The sequence below is a fragment of the Neolamprologus brichardi genome, unplaced genomic scaffold (assembly GCF_056152115.1).
Source record: "Neolamprologus brichardi isolate AB-2024 unplaced genomic scaffold, ASM5615211v1 NODE_ptg000008l+_length_2720982_cov_1, whole genome shotgun sequence".
NCBI lineage: Eukaryota > Metazoa > Chordata > Actinopteri > Cichliformes > Cichlidae > Neolamprologus > Neolamprologus brichardi.
In genome coordinates, this window is record NW_028270135.1 from 134,321 (window position 1) to 149,074 (window position 14,754).

General features: G+C 43.0%; 1 protein-coding gene across 2 annotated transcripts; it reads left to right on the forward strand.

The window, feature by feature from the left end:
- Positions 1-879: 879 nt before the first annotated feature.
- Positions 880-14,740, forward strand: popdc3 (popeye domain cAMP effector 3). 2 transcript variants are annotated; one of them, XM_087837136.1, is made up of 3 exons: positions 880-1,448; positions 8,344-8,452; positions 9,235-9,856. In XM_087837136.1, the coding sequence occupies exons 1-3, from the start codon at positions 943-945 to the stop codon at positions 9,349-9,351; spliced, it is 732 nt and encodes a 243-aa protein (XP_087693262.1). In that variant the 5' UTR covers positions 880-942; the 3' UTR covers positions 9,352-9,856. The 2 variants fall into 2 exon arrangements, with proteins under 2 accessions (XP_087693262.1, XP_087693261.1); XM_087837135.1 differs by lacking the exon at positions 9,235-9,856 and adding an exon at positions 13,210-14,740 and having other exon boundaries at positions 883-1,448.
- Positions 14,741-14,754: the final 14 nt, after the last annotated feature.

The window sequence follows — 14,754 nt, forward strand, 5'->3', positions numbered from 1 at the left end:
TCAAGGACCAACAGACTTAAAAACTCCTTTGTCCCACACACCATCAGACTGTTTAACTCCTCTCTGGAGGGGAGAGGGAGGGGAGACAGGAGGACAAAGGAGGGGGGGACAAGCAAGCTGTAGGTGCTTTTCTACACTGTGCAATATTTGTTTTTTGTTTTGTCTTTTTTTCTTATATTCGACTGTGCAATAATCACTGTGCAATATACTCACTCAAATGAGCAATCCTATTTATCCTATTTATCCATATTGTATATTCTGTATCTATATATGGTGTATTTATGCTTATATCCTTACTCTCATTCCCTTTAATGTATCTGTAACATGCAACTTCTTTCGGTGCTTTGCTACTGGAAACTGAATTTCCTGGAGGAACCCACCCGAGGGATTAATAAAGTTTCATCTAATCTAATCATTAAAACTGGGATGTGCATGTAATTGTTGACATCCCAGACTCACAAAAACTGAAATAAACTAAAACTATCTTTTGAAAAATAACTAAAACACGACAGAACCAGCCCTGGAAACCTGTTTTAACATAAAAACAGCAAACACATAATTACTTGTGGTGTGTATCATCTCAGAAATGTAATGGTAGAGTTGATTCTGCATTATGGGCTGTAACACTGAATAATAATAGTTTACAAATAAACAGGAGAATCAAACAAAATCACGAAGCAGCTGTTATCTACAGTGAGTAAAAACTGGTCTTTATCCTTTAATAATGTAACACGAGCTTTGTCCGCACCTGGACTCGAACCCGCGCTCTGACGGTTCCGTAAAAACTCTTTTTTTCATTGGATATAACGTAGCGATTTGATTGGTTGTTTCTGCGTTCCACCTATGAGTGATGGGCCGAGGTGTCAGCGTTTTTCTAGCCGCTCTGGTGGCACGGAGCGAGGCTGTGGTGAGTGCGCTGCGGGTCGAGCCGCTGTATGCAGCATGGAGCCGCCCGACTTCGAAAACATGAATTTCACGGTGGCGCCGGAGGAGTCCGCCTACCCGCTGTGTAAAGAGTGGAAAGAGGGCGCGGAAGGGTCGGTGTTCCATCTCGCCAACATCTTTCTGTTCCTTGGCTTCATGGGGGGCAGCGGCTTTTACGGACTCTTCTACCTGTTCATCCTCCTCACTCTGGGCTTCTTCTGCTCCACTCTCTGGTCGTGGTCGGACTCCTGCACCACGGACTCTTTCCTGTGGAGTTTGGCGATCTTCGCGGTGTGTCTGGTACAAGTCCTGCACATGTCATACAGGCTGAGGAGCTTCTCGTTTGACAAGGACTTCCAGGAGCTGTATAGCTGCATGTTTAAAAGACTCGGAGTGTCATTGTCCCATTTTGGGAAGATCGTGGCCTGCTGTGACGGGGAAGTGCAAACTTTAGAGAAGGACCGCTGCTTCGCCGTAGAAGGAAAAACCGCTATTGACAAGCTGTCAGTGCTGCTCTGCGGGAGGTGATTGCGCACACACGCTTGAACAGCTCAGAGTCAAACACGGTACACCCCAACATAGAGTTTAGCACAGTCATGTCCTGTTGGTATGAAAACAAAGGGTTGTTTGATACTCTTTGTCGTGTGAAAGTCTCACTGACAGACTCCAAATGTTTAACTGGGTCAGGGTTACTGGGACTGATCCAGACTGGCTCATGAGCTAAAAGGCTTCACTATTGTAATCTGCATTTCTAGTTCACTCTTTACCTGAGGGATCTTTGCAGCTTTGACCGCAAAGCTTTGTTTGTTTGTTTGTTTGTTTGTTTGTTTGTTTGACCAGGCTTTAACCACAACAGCTCCGTGTGTCTAAATGAGCACATGGTAAATGAGTATAGCTTTAAAGAGCCTAGATTTAAACATGCTTTTCATAACCACATGTCGTTGGGGAGTAAAGGCTGAATAGATCACACTGTAATGATTTGCTTTTCACTCATCTATGGACAGCAGCTTATTGAACAGTTACATGCTTTTCGCATTAGGTGACTGATTACCTTAATGATTAGTCTGCTAGTATTTTCATGTAAAGTCAATACATTTCATCAGTTTTTGTGCTTTGTTACTTTTGTAGCTAAAAATGTACTGGAGTAATAGTTTGTACAAAATGTAGCCTAGTGCACAAACACACTGCAGAATTGATCATGAAATCAGTTTTACAAGTATTAGAATATATGTAATAAATGTAGTAGAGTGCTCTGAGGCAGTGGATGCTGCCTGTGAACTTACATTTTCAGATATTTGTTCTGAGAAAGTGAGGCAGAACACCAGCACAAATTTTGGATGTTACTATGATGGAAGGAAGTAGAACTGGTCCCAGCACAGAACCCTGTGGAACTCCATTAACCTCAGTGTGTGAAACAGCACTGCTCACACGTCTCTGAGTCCAGACGCTAAAAGGCAAGGAGCTCTTGCTGCTGGAGCTGTTTATGAAGTTCTGCATCACTGAGAGAGCAGCTCTCTTTTTGGCTACGTTCACTCTGCAGGTCTTGATGCTCAAATCTGATTTTTTGATCAAATCTGATTTTTTTGTCTGCTCGTTCACACTACAAATAAAATGTGACAGCAAACGCGCTCTAGTGTGAACGCTCAAAGCGCCGCATGCACAAAAGAAGATGTCGCACACAACGCGCTCTGTTTAGACCCAGACCAACAGTATTGTTTGACTGATGGTCCTTAATGTAAAGACTTCGGACTTCACGTTTCCCAATTTTTGCTTTAAGTTATTTTGTTATTTACATAATAATGTAAATAACCTAATAATGATCCTTATTGCTGTTTTAGAGGAGCGCTGCTTCAAAGGATAGTTGCAGATTTCTGTCAGAATCTGCAGATTATACAGTACAAATAAAATGTTCACGTTTCTCCAACGTTGTCTTCCCAACAGTTTCACTGGATGGCCAGGAAGTGTTCACGATGTCTTCTCCGGCGCTGATAATTGGCGTCTGTCTTGTGTCAGTGACGTAAAAGACGGATTTAATGCGACTTGACCATCAAACAGCAGCTTTCTAAAACATCAGATATGTATCGGATTCAGCACCACATACGAAAGTGACCCAGATCAGATTTGAAAATATGGGATTTGTGCCGTTCACACTGTCAGACCATGATGGGATAGATGGTCGCAGAGGGTCAGAAAAATCGGATTTGATGCGCTTTCGCCTGCAGTGTGAACGTAGCCTTAGAGAGGCTAAAAGGTCATCGAAGGTAACAGGCTCACAAATGTGTCCACTGCACTGAATGGAGACGGGGTGGTTCATGTATATGTTAGTTTGGTCACAGCATTTCTCTGTGGCTTCACTTTGTTTTTAAACAAAATGACTTAGTGTGGTGTGAAAAAGTGTTTGCCCACTTCCTGATAGTGTTTTGCTATTTGTCACACTTGCATGGTTCAGATCATCAATTGATATGAGACAAAGATAACCCAAATAAATATAAAATGCACTTTTTAAATGATGATTTCATTGATTAGAGGAGAAAAGTTATCCAAACCTCCCTGGTCCTGTGTGAAAAGGTAATTGCCCCTCTTGGTAAATCATTGATTAACTGTGATTAACCACATTTTTTTGGAGAGCTGTGTTCAATTTCACTAAACACACTCAGGCCTGATCACTGGAAGATCTGTTGAATCAAGAAATCACTTAAACAGAACCTGTTAGACAAAGTTTAGGAAGGCAAGGAAGGCTAAAAGATCTCAAGAAGGAACACATCATGCCATCTAAAGAAAAACTTCACTGATATCCATCAGTATGTTAAGTGTTACAAAGGCATTTCCAAGGCTTGGGACTGCAGTGAAACACAGTGAGAGCCATTATACACAAATGGAGAAAACATGGAACAGTGATTAGCCTTCCCAGGAGTTACCAGCCTTCCCAAAATGACTCCAAGAGCATGTTGAAGTCTCATCCAGGAGGTGACAGAAGAACCCAGAACAGCATTAAAGAACCACAGGCTTCACGTTTCTCAGTTAAGGTCAGAGTTCATGATTTAGAGACGGGGCAAAAACAGGATCCATGGGAGAGTTCACCAAACAAAAACCCTTGCTGACCCAAAAGAACACAAAGGCTTGTCTCACATTTGCCAAAACAAACATGTTGATGACCCCAAGACATCTGTGAAAGTATTCTGTGGACCGATTCAACTATTTGGATGTTTGAGTACCGTTACATCTGCCATAAAACTAACAGCTTTTCAGAAAAGGAACAGTCCTCAATTACTGAATGGTTGGAAGCAAATGATATAATGTGGGCTTTGTAGTTACCAGATCTTAAATTAAAAAAAACACCATTATGAAATTAACCAACAGTAAAATATGGTGGTGGCAGTGGGATGATCTGGGGCTGTTTTGCTGCCTCAGGACCTGGAAGACTTGGAACCATGAATTTTTCTACCAAAATATCACAAAGGAGAGTGTCCGGTCCGGTTTGTGATCTCAAGCTGAAGCACACTTGGGTTCTGCAGCAGGAAAATGATTCAAAACACAACAGGAAGTCCACCTCTGGCTTAAGAAAAACTAGATGAAGACTTGAGTGGACTATTCAAAGTCCTGACCTGTTATTAATCTCTGTCTCTCTTCCACAGCATGTCTTTATCCTGTCTTCCTTCTCTCACCCCAACCAATCACAGCAGATGGCCCCGCCCCTCCCTGAGCCTGGTTCTGTTGGAGGTTTCTTCCTGTTAAAAGGGAGTTTTTCCTTCCCACTGTCACCAAAGTGCTGCTCATAGGGGGTCATATGATTGTCGGGTTTTTCTCTGTATGTATCATTGTAGGGTCGACCTCACAATATAAAGCATCTTGAGGCGACTTTTGTTGTGATTTGGCGCTGTGTAAATAAAACTGAATCTGATTGAGATGCTGTGACATTTAAAAGGCAGTTTATGCTTGAAAAGCCTCCAGTGAAAGACTCATTGCCAGTTATCACCAACACTTGAGAGCAGTTGTTGCTGCTGAGGGTGGTCCAACCAGTTTTTAGATTTATGGGTACTTATGAGCCTTGGAGATTTGGATTTGTTTCCCTTCAATAATAAACACCTTCATTTAGAAACTGCTTTTTGTGTTTTAAGCCTGGTCTAATATTTAAAATTGTTTGATCATCTAAAACATTTAAGTGTGACAAACATACAAAAAATAGGAAATCAGGAAGGGGGCTGTATGCTCCAGGCCACTATTATTTTAAGCTGCCTGCATGCAAATGACTTCTCATCTATATATGCAGCAGCGAATTTGTGAGTTTATAGTGCAGTGTAATAGAGCTGTGCGATATGACCAAACTCTCATATCCCGATATAAGACATCTATCGTCCCGATAACGACATAAATATTATATAAATATATTTATTTCTCATCTGTAAACTCTCTGCATCTTTCACATGATTCAGTTTATTTTGAAAAGTTTTAACAGGATCTTGAGCTTTATTGTGAAAGGTTCATGTGGAAAATCAATAAGCGGACACGCGAGGATTTTACTGCTGTTGTTGCTAACGACAACGCATAAAAACAGGCGCTTGTCCGTCTGTAGTGTGGTTATATTAAATATAAGAGAAAGAGAGAACTTAATAACTACAGTGACCATCAAAACCATGAAAAAATATTTTCGTAAACAGTTTATTTTGCGACACCACGAAACAAACGATAGTGTAAAATGAAACGATGTTTTTATATCGTCATCCGATATATATCGTTATATCAAACAGCCCTACAGTGTAATAGTCAAAATGTTGATTTTGAGTTATTCACAAAACATGTCAGTGTATATATATGTGTGTGTGTGTGTGTGTCTGTATATATATGTATATGTATGTATATATATTATAATATATAATGAGAAATATATGGCGGTGCAGTGTGTGTGAGTAACAAATTATAGTGAGGATGACGTCATTTAATGCCGCAAATAATATTTTCTGTTGAAAGTAGAAAACTTAGAGAACAGACAGAGCCGGAGCTAAAAATTGTCTGTTGCCTGTTTCATTTTCTCGCTGAAAGCAGACGCGATTTATTGGGATATTTTAATGATTTTACAGCTCAGTGTGCCACTCTGCAGCAGGTACACCACCTGTCAAAACTGGGGCACCAAAGCCTCATTTAGTCGTGGTCACGTGATCTGGGTGTTTTTAACCACGTTTCAGAGCAGTGTTCATCTGCACTCGGGAAGCTCGACACAATGTCGAAATGTCTGTTTTGAACTTCCCATCTTCTGCTGCTCAACCCAAAGATGCATTTTCATTACAAATATGGCACAATTTAAGAGGAAATAAAGAGTATAAGATGTATTACCGAGAAGCATTGTTACAACAAAGAAATACCAAACACAAAGTTCCTTACTTTTTGTGCTAAGTTTAGAAATCGGAGAGGGAAAAGGTCCATTCAGAACTTGCTGGTTAATTATCAGAATTTTACATTTTCTTTCTTTTATTTATGAAAAACAGGATAACAAGTGAACAAGACATCTCCACGATAAGAGCAAAACAGCACAGACAATCATTGGACCAGGGGGAAATAGGAATGGGTGTAAGGTGAAAATGTGTAAGGAATTTTAATCTTAAGTGTCAAAATAAAGGAAAGAACAATATAAATGCTAATAGTTACAGTAATTGAACACACATCTGTTGGTGCCCAGTTTGTGTGTCACTGTGCTGCGATTGTCACAACGAACCACCGTAACCCTTTCACCTTCGACCTCTTCTCTAGCTCCTCGCTCATCCTTGCTATTTCTCCAGCTTCTCATCTTTTTTCTTCTTGAGGTCACCATCACTTGATATAGCGACATCACTTCCTGTTCATCTGTCTGTATCTGGAAGTCCCACAGGATCTTCGCTTGGTCATTCTCAACCTCCGTCGGAGCCGTATCCTATTTTGACCTTGGAATTTCCGTGCTATACTTAGCACAGATATTTTTATATACTATACCCACCACTTGGTTCTGGCGCACTCAGAGCTTGTTTCTGAGCTGCCATAATTAGTGTGGCTGTTTTTCAGTGCAGCTTTGCCGTGCAGGGGCCTGTCCTCCCATCATGGTTCCTCTTCTTTCTGTTGCCTTAGGTATTCACTAAACATACCATCAGTTGTGGCCTGGCTATTATCCCAGCAGGGTATCTGACGCCCGGCAGGGCCTAGGTGTTGATTGCTTGGATCAACATCCATGCCCGGCTGACTCCTCGGGACTTGCCTTACTCTGCAGGTATTTGGTGGTTGCAGCTTTCGTAGTCCATGGTCCCATTTGCCTGTGGGATTGTGAGGCATTTGTAGCTGTCCTGCAATGTGGTCCTCTGGTTGTGCATTTAACTCAGTTCTTACTACACTTCTCTGGTCTGAATGACATTCCCATGTTCTTGTTTACTCCTGGCATACAGCTCAATGTCATCCGTGTAGAGGAGGCGGCAAACGATTGGTCCATAGTTGAACCGTTTTCATTGAAATTTCATTGCAAGTATTCCAAAAAAAAAAAAAAGAGTTTATTTCTGATATTAAAGGCTATGTCCACACGTACTCGGGTATTTTTGAAAACGCAGATTTTTCTATGCATTTGCACCTTTCGTCCACACGTAAACGGCGTTTTTGGTCACTGAAAACAGAGATTTTTAAAAACTCCAGCTAGGGTGGATATTTTTGAAAACTCTGTTTTTGCATTTACGTGTGGACGAGAAAAACGGAGAAAACGGAGAAAACGCAGCGTCAAAGGTGTGCGCCTTTTTTGACGTCACACTGTGCGCCACGTTATTGTTTCGGTGAAATGAATTTCTACAATACTGTTACTGTTAATTTTACTCTCTGCAGTGTTTAAATGCTTACATATACACACAGTTACTGTCCCTCCACACATACGACTTGGTTCTGCTTCTATGCCCCAGCTTTGTTTACTTTTTCCCACCGAGGCTTCTAGACTTCTGATTGGCCAACATTTTTGCACGGTTAGGAATATAGCGCCACCTGCTGCTTTGGCATGTTCCTAGCAGCGTTTTCCTTCATTTCTGCCTTTACGTGTGGACGGGATTATTTTTTAAAACGGAAAATCTCCGTTTTCAAAAATACCCGTGTACGTGTGGATGTGTGACGTGTGTCATCCGTGTAGAGGAGGCGGCAAACGATTGGTCCATAGTTGTACAGTTTTCATTGAAATTTCATTGCAAGTATTCAAAAAAAAAAAGTTTATTTCTGATATTAAAATGTCCTGGGGGCATGTGGTTGCCTGATCACCCTGTGTGATAAAATTACACACATGAAAAAAACATGTTGCACACTTATGTAGTAGTACAACACTACAGAATGTTTTAGGTTGTTTTAGTTAATAATTAACTTTATCTTCAGTGTCTACTGTTGTGAACTTGACCTATTAAAATCAACTCTTGCTCCATTGTCCTACAGAATCCGTGTGACAGTTAATGGAGAGTTCCTGCATTACATCTACCCTTTCCAGTTTCTGGATTCACCAGAATGGGACTCTCTGCAACCATCCGAGGAGGGCGCATTCCAGGTTCATTTTGTTGTAATTCAAGCTACACATTAAATACTGTGTGTGTGTCTGTGTGTGAGTGTGAGATGCACAAATCACACATCCACGAATACTTAAGGAAGATGGCTCCAACTGGCGTATCGCTACATCGATCACTACGGCCGTCTTCTTCTGTTTGTCTACCACCACTATGTCCGGTTGGTTAGCCACCACCTGTTTGTCCGTCTGTATCTGGAAGTCCCACAGGATCTTAGCTCGGTCATTCTCCACCACCTTAGTGGGCGTCTCCTATTTTGACCTCGGGACTTCCAGGTTATACTCGGCACAGATGTTTCTGTATACTTGGCCACTTGGTTATAGCTGAGTGTGGGTTTAAAGCAGCGGTCCCCAACCCCCGGGTCTCGGACCGGTACCGGTCCGTGAGTCGTTTGGTACCGGGCCGCGAGAGTTGAGGCTCAGGTGTGAAATGTATAGTTTTCAGGGTTTTTATCTGTTTCCAGTGTTATTTTGTTATTGTTTTTATCGTTAACTCTGTTTTCCTGGGTCTTTTCACGTGTGTTATGAATAAATTTTCTTTTTTTCGGTACTGGTACTAGTTTTATTTTGTTGTATTTATCCGCGACACCTTAAAGGCCGGTCCGTGAAAATATTGTCGGGCATAAACCGGTCCGTGGCGCAAAAAAGGTTGTAGACCTCTGGTTTAAAACATTGATTTTCTGATTAAAATTGATTTTAGCTTTAATAAAGTGATATCGATTCCTTAAATCCTGAATCGATTTTTAAATATAAATGTATTTTGCCAGAAATGCCAGAATCTCCTTTGTGTTGGCCCTGCGACAGACTGGCGACCTGTCCAGGGTGGACCCCGCCTCTCGCCCTATGACAGCTGGGATAGGCTCCAGTGCCCCCTGCGACCCTGAAAAGGATAAGTGGAAGCGAATGGATGGATGGATGGATGGATGGATGGATGCCAGAATCTCATGTTAAAGCTCACAAAACTATTTTAACAACCACCAAACAGCTAAAACAGCTAATGCGAGCAGGTAAACGGATTCTGCACAAAGATGTAAACACAAAGTGTGTCGGTCACCCCACGTCCACAGACACACCGTCGGGGCTGAAAGCCGACACCTCACAGATTCTGGTGCTGCAGGTTTCATCACTCTGAACAAAATTCACTGAACCAGCAGCAAAGGAAAATCCAAACTATGCTTAACAAACAAATAAATATCATCATTAATTTACTCTGACTTTGGCTGTTTTGTTTCCACATCGGTAAAAATCACACTTCATGCACAGCTCTCTCTCTCTCTCAGTGTACTTCAAGGACAGTTTCCCATCTCAAATCTGTTTTCTGGATTATTTGCTTGCTTTTTACGCACCAGTCTACGTACAGCGCTGTCAGCTGCTGTTTTTTTGGGGGGGGGGTTTAAACGACCTCTGACAAGAAAGCCTCATTTCTGCTGTTCAATACAGAAGAAATTTTAACTTTTTAAAGTTATGCCAAATTGCATAACGCTTGGCTGTGTCTCTAATAAAGCTTATTTTCTCCAGCTGTTGATCTACTGCAGAATATTTTAAGGTTATCTGCTATAAAAAACTCAGGCCAGGAAAATCTCCTTCATGTTTTTCTGTGTTTTATTCTCAGTTACTTTGACACTAAGGCTCCTCTGAGGAAGTCCTACAAGTGTCAGCTTTGTTTTTATACGTAGATATAAAAATATGCACATGTACTGATAAATGATAAAAGAATTATGTTTCTGACTGCCTGAGAAAAAATTGAATCGAATCAAATCTGTGATTGAATCAAATTGGGAACTTGTGAATCGGAATCAAATCCATCCATCTTCTTCTGCCTATCCGGTGCAGGGTTGCGGGGGCAGCAGCCTAAGCAGAGAAGCCCAGACCTCCCTCTCCCCAGCCACCTCCTCCAGCTGGAGGGAGCTCTCTAAGGGAGAGGCCAGCCACTCTTCGGAGAAAGCTCATTTCTGCCGGTCACTACCCACAGCTCGTGACCACAGGTGAGGGACGTGACGTAGATCGACCGGTAAAATGAGAGCTTCGCTTTTACGCTCAACTCTCTCTTCACCACGACGGACTGGTACAGCGTCCACATCACTGCAGCCGCAGCACCGTCTGTTGATCTCCCGCTCCCTTCTCCCGTCACTCGTGAACACGACCCTGAGATACTTAAATTCTTCCACTCGGGTCAGGAACTCGTCCCTGACTGGGAGTGGACACCCCACCCTTTTCCGGCTGAGGATCATGGCCTCAGATTTAGAAGTGCTGACTCTCATTCCCACCGCTTCACATTTGGCTGTGAACCGTTCCAGTGCGAGCTGGAGGCCCTCACCCGATGAAGCCAACAGAACCACAACATCCGCGAAAAGCAGAGATGAGATTCTGAGACCACCCAGCTGAAAGCCTTCCACCACTCTGCTGCGCCTAGAAATCCTGTCCGTAAAATTTACGAACAGAATCAGTGACAAAGGGCAGCCATGGCGGAGCCCATCACCCAGCAGGAACGAGTCTGACTTGTTGCCAGCAATGCGAACCAAGTTCTTGCAACGGTTGTATAAGGATTGAATAGCCCGTCACAATGGGCTAAACACCCCATACTCCCGGAGCACCCCCCACAGGACCCTCAGACGGACACGGTCGAATGCCTTTTACAAGTCCACAAAACACATGGAGCAGTGTCCTGCATGGAGAAGGACACTAGAGGCTGAGATTAACGGATCACAGAGGAAAGTTAGCCAACTGAGAGCCCCAAACAAGAGGTCACCCAGCAGCCACGGAGCAGAGGCCAGAGGGGGTTGCTGTGATGTACCCGCTGGCTCTGCCGGCAGCCAGCTGTGCCAGAGAGGACCGAACTTCAGGCCCAGAGGCCTGAGGGCACCCACCCCCTGGAAGGGGCCCAGCCTGGCCACAGGCGCCAGGCCCCGCCAATCGGCCACCAGGAGTGAGCCGGTACATTCATGAGCGCCCAGCCCCAGACACCAAGAACCACCAACACACCAACGTCTGAAGGCATCGGCCACTGGCAGGGAGTGTGGTGAGGGGAGATAGGCCTCCGTACCCCAGAGAGCCTGAGATGTTCCCAGAGAGGCGGAGTCTAAGACTTGACCTGACATACAGACACAGACGAACAGGCGCACGCGGACACAAACGTGCATTCCCCCCCCCACCCCCCATATACACAAACAAATACTCGGCACTCACCCTGTAGCTGTTGGCATGATGACATTGTATATAATTTGGATTATTTCCTTATCTTGTCAAGATCCGTGTCATCATTGTAAATTGTTTAAGCTGTACATTACTTTGTTTGTTATTTTATTTAGTCAAATTTACTATTTGACAATTTACTTTAGTCAAAGTTTTGGTGCTTTTATTTTGAAATTCAAGCTTGCTTACAAGTTGCGCTAGTTTCCTCTTTGGGTAGAAAGAAGGAGAAAACACCTGTAAGTGCGCAGAAAGAATGTTTTTTTAATTATAAGTTATGTTAAGAGGACTTTAACTACACACGGTTAAACGGGTAAAGGAAACCTCAGAAGAACCTCAGAAAACCACTTGCATCTGCCTGGGAATTATGCACCCGACGTGGAGACGGACACAAATAGGCACTGTACACTAGGGATGGGTATTGAAAACCGGTTCTTGTTGAGAACCGGTTCCCACTATTTCAGTTCCTTGGAATTGTTTGCCATTTTTGTAAACGATTCCCTTATTGATTCCAGTCGCCCCGAATGACGTCACCACGTTGCAGAGCGTCTGCCTTATTACAAACCTGCCATTACTGTGCGTTTAGGTGACCATGATGAGACAGAGTCTGGCTCAGATGCTGGCAGTTCTCGCTGCAGTCTACCGTAGCGTCTCCTTTCAGGCCAGGATAGACGAATGTCACCGAGCAGTGACTCAGTTTGTGGTCAAAGGCTTGCAGCCGTTTGCCACAGCAGATGATTTTCAGTAAGTGAATGTGTTTAATTGTAGGCAGGGACATTACTGGATATTCTTGTGTAATTGCTACAGAATAATTGATGTTATACTTTGTTATTGCTACAGAAGAATATTTATTTTATTATTTTACATTTACAATTTTTTCCTGGGGACCCTGTGACACCCCATTGAAGAGCCGTAGGCTGTGGATCTCTTAAGATCTCACTGTTGGGTTTGTAAGGCCATGTTACTCCTAAATTTCTATCTTGTTCAAAGAGAAGATATAAAACAAAGTTCTAAGCTAATCGATCTTAGTGTTCTCCTTTTTAAAAAAGAATCGAATCGTTAAACAGAATCGAAAATGGAATCGGAATCGTGAAAATCTTATCAATACCCATCCCTACTGTACACACAATCACACTCCCCAAACATACTCTATAGGAGGGAAGCAGACCGCCTCCTTATCTGCAGTAGCAGGGAGGCCCCGCACCCCAGACTCCAATCCGACGGCCAGCACCTCCTCCCAGCCCCCCAGCCCTGACGGTAACAGAACGGGGGTGAGTGAGGCTCAGTGTCTAAACGAGTCTCACAGGCCTGAATGTGCTTAAAGCCTTTTATGGTTCTTGTTTGATCTGCTGCTCACCACTAACAAGCACGAGCATACGTTTTGGACTTTTCTGTAATTTTGCACATTTATTTGTTACAATTTAATTCCAAAGACTTGTGATGACAGATTTCTTTCTTTGTCACAACAGCTTTTTCTTTATCGTGCAGAAAAACAACAAAAATGTTGTATTGAGGTTAAACAAAGCTGAACTTGTTTTGTGGTTTATTCTCAGGTGACGCTGCGTGCTGATAACCCCTGCCGGTACGTGGCGTGGAGGAGGAAAAAGCTCTACCTGCTCTTTGCTAAGCATCGCTACATAGCCAAGATCTTTGCCCTGGTTGTACGCAACGACATAGCAGAAAAGCTGTATTCACTCAGTGACAAGACTTTCGACAGATACGGACACCGCTACGATCTCCGCTTACCATGTTACCCTCACATGCCGGGGACTGAAATAGAACGGGCTGATGACCATCTGCAAGTGCCGGTGCAGCGCAGGGGGGCTCCGTAAACATACTCACATGCACATTCTTCATCCGCTACATCGCAGTGCGTGGAAGTCAGTGTGAGTCAGGCTGCAGACATGTTTGCAGACAGGTAGACCGTACACCTGAGCACGAAAACAGTCTGTAGTGTTGTTACTCATAGGGCCATCATTTATGGGGCTTTGGATTTTAAATCAAACGATCAGGATCTGTTAGAAGTGCAGAATTTATCTTTATTTTAAGGGGTTTAGCAAAATGATTGCATTATATGACTTATACACACTTTTATACAGTTATAGCGGCGCCAAAGAGAATGGACAGTAAATTCAATTATGGACAGTAAAAATGTAGCAGATCTAAAACGTGTTGAAGTTTGGAGAGTTAATGCAAAGAGACACAGGTGAAGGATGACATCATCAGGCTGCAAAGCCAACAGAAGCCCGTCAGAGAGGAACAACTTTAAGAGTGGCAAATCAACAATCGTGGACATTTTTAAGAAGGATGCACTGACCAGCTCAGCAGTAACTAAAAGGAATAAATTCTTTCTGGGTTTGGGGGGGTTGCTGGGCGCCGGGGTCCTGATCTTTGAGACTTTTCACTCTCATTAATAAGTACATTTTGTGACAAACGCACTTACTCAGACAAAACACAGAAAACACAGGATTGCTGGTTTGTGTTTCCATTTTTTCTTTTAGGCGCTGCTTGTTTTTTATTGTTTTGTCTTACAGGTGCAGCAGACCCATTGTTCTTCTGCCACAGGACAGCAGACGTCTTAAATTCATGTGATATTGACAGATTAGATCAATATGTGTTGTCAGTGGTGCACTGTGCAAATGTGTGGACTGATGTTGTTCTGTGACAATAAATGATTTTACTGTGTAGATGCCAAACACAAACGTAATCAGTTTTCTGAGTTCATGAGTCTGGAGTTCATGTTGTCAAAATACTTGCAGGAGTCAGTATGTTAGGAAGTCTAATGTATAAATATATTTTCAGCCTCTGAAAGTGAAGTTACTGCGGGTTTGTCAACCCAACGCTTCGACAAAGATCCACACACCCAGCAGAGTCCTTCAGATGCTGTTCCAGTCTCACTGCTTGTGTTTGTAATGTGAATTGAAAAAGTTCACATATAAGAGTAATAAAGTATGAACAGAGGGTCGTGTTGTGTAAGAAGAGAAGGATGATCCGAGCAATTCTGACGATTTTGGAGAGAAGAAGTAAATTTTGTTAAGAACTTCTGCTGAAAGATAACCTTTGATCTGTCGCCCCCTGTCGGAGCTCTGGGGTACTGC

What these genes read in the sequence shown, in the direction of transcription:
- popdc3 (XM_087837135.1), top strand. Translation starts at nt 943, where the DNA reads ATGGAGCCGCCCGACTTCGAAAACATGAATTTCACGGTGGCGCCGGAG. An exon ending in TCAGTGCTGCTCTGCGGGAG is followed by an intron (nt 1,449 to 8,343) that starts GTGATTGCGCAC and finishes ATTGTCCTACAG; the next exon opens with AATCCGTGTGACAGTTAATG. An exon ending in CCGAGGAGGGCGCATTCCAG is followed by an intron (nt 8,453 to 13,209) that starts GTTCATTTTGTT and finishes GTTTATTCTCAG; the next exon opens with GTGACGCTGCGTGCTGATAA.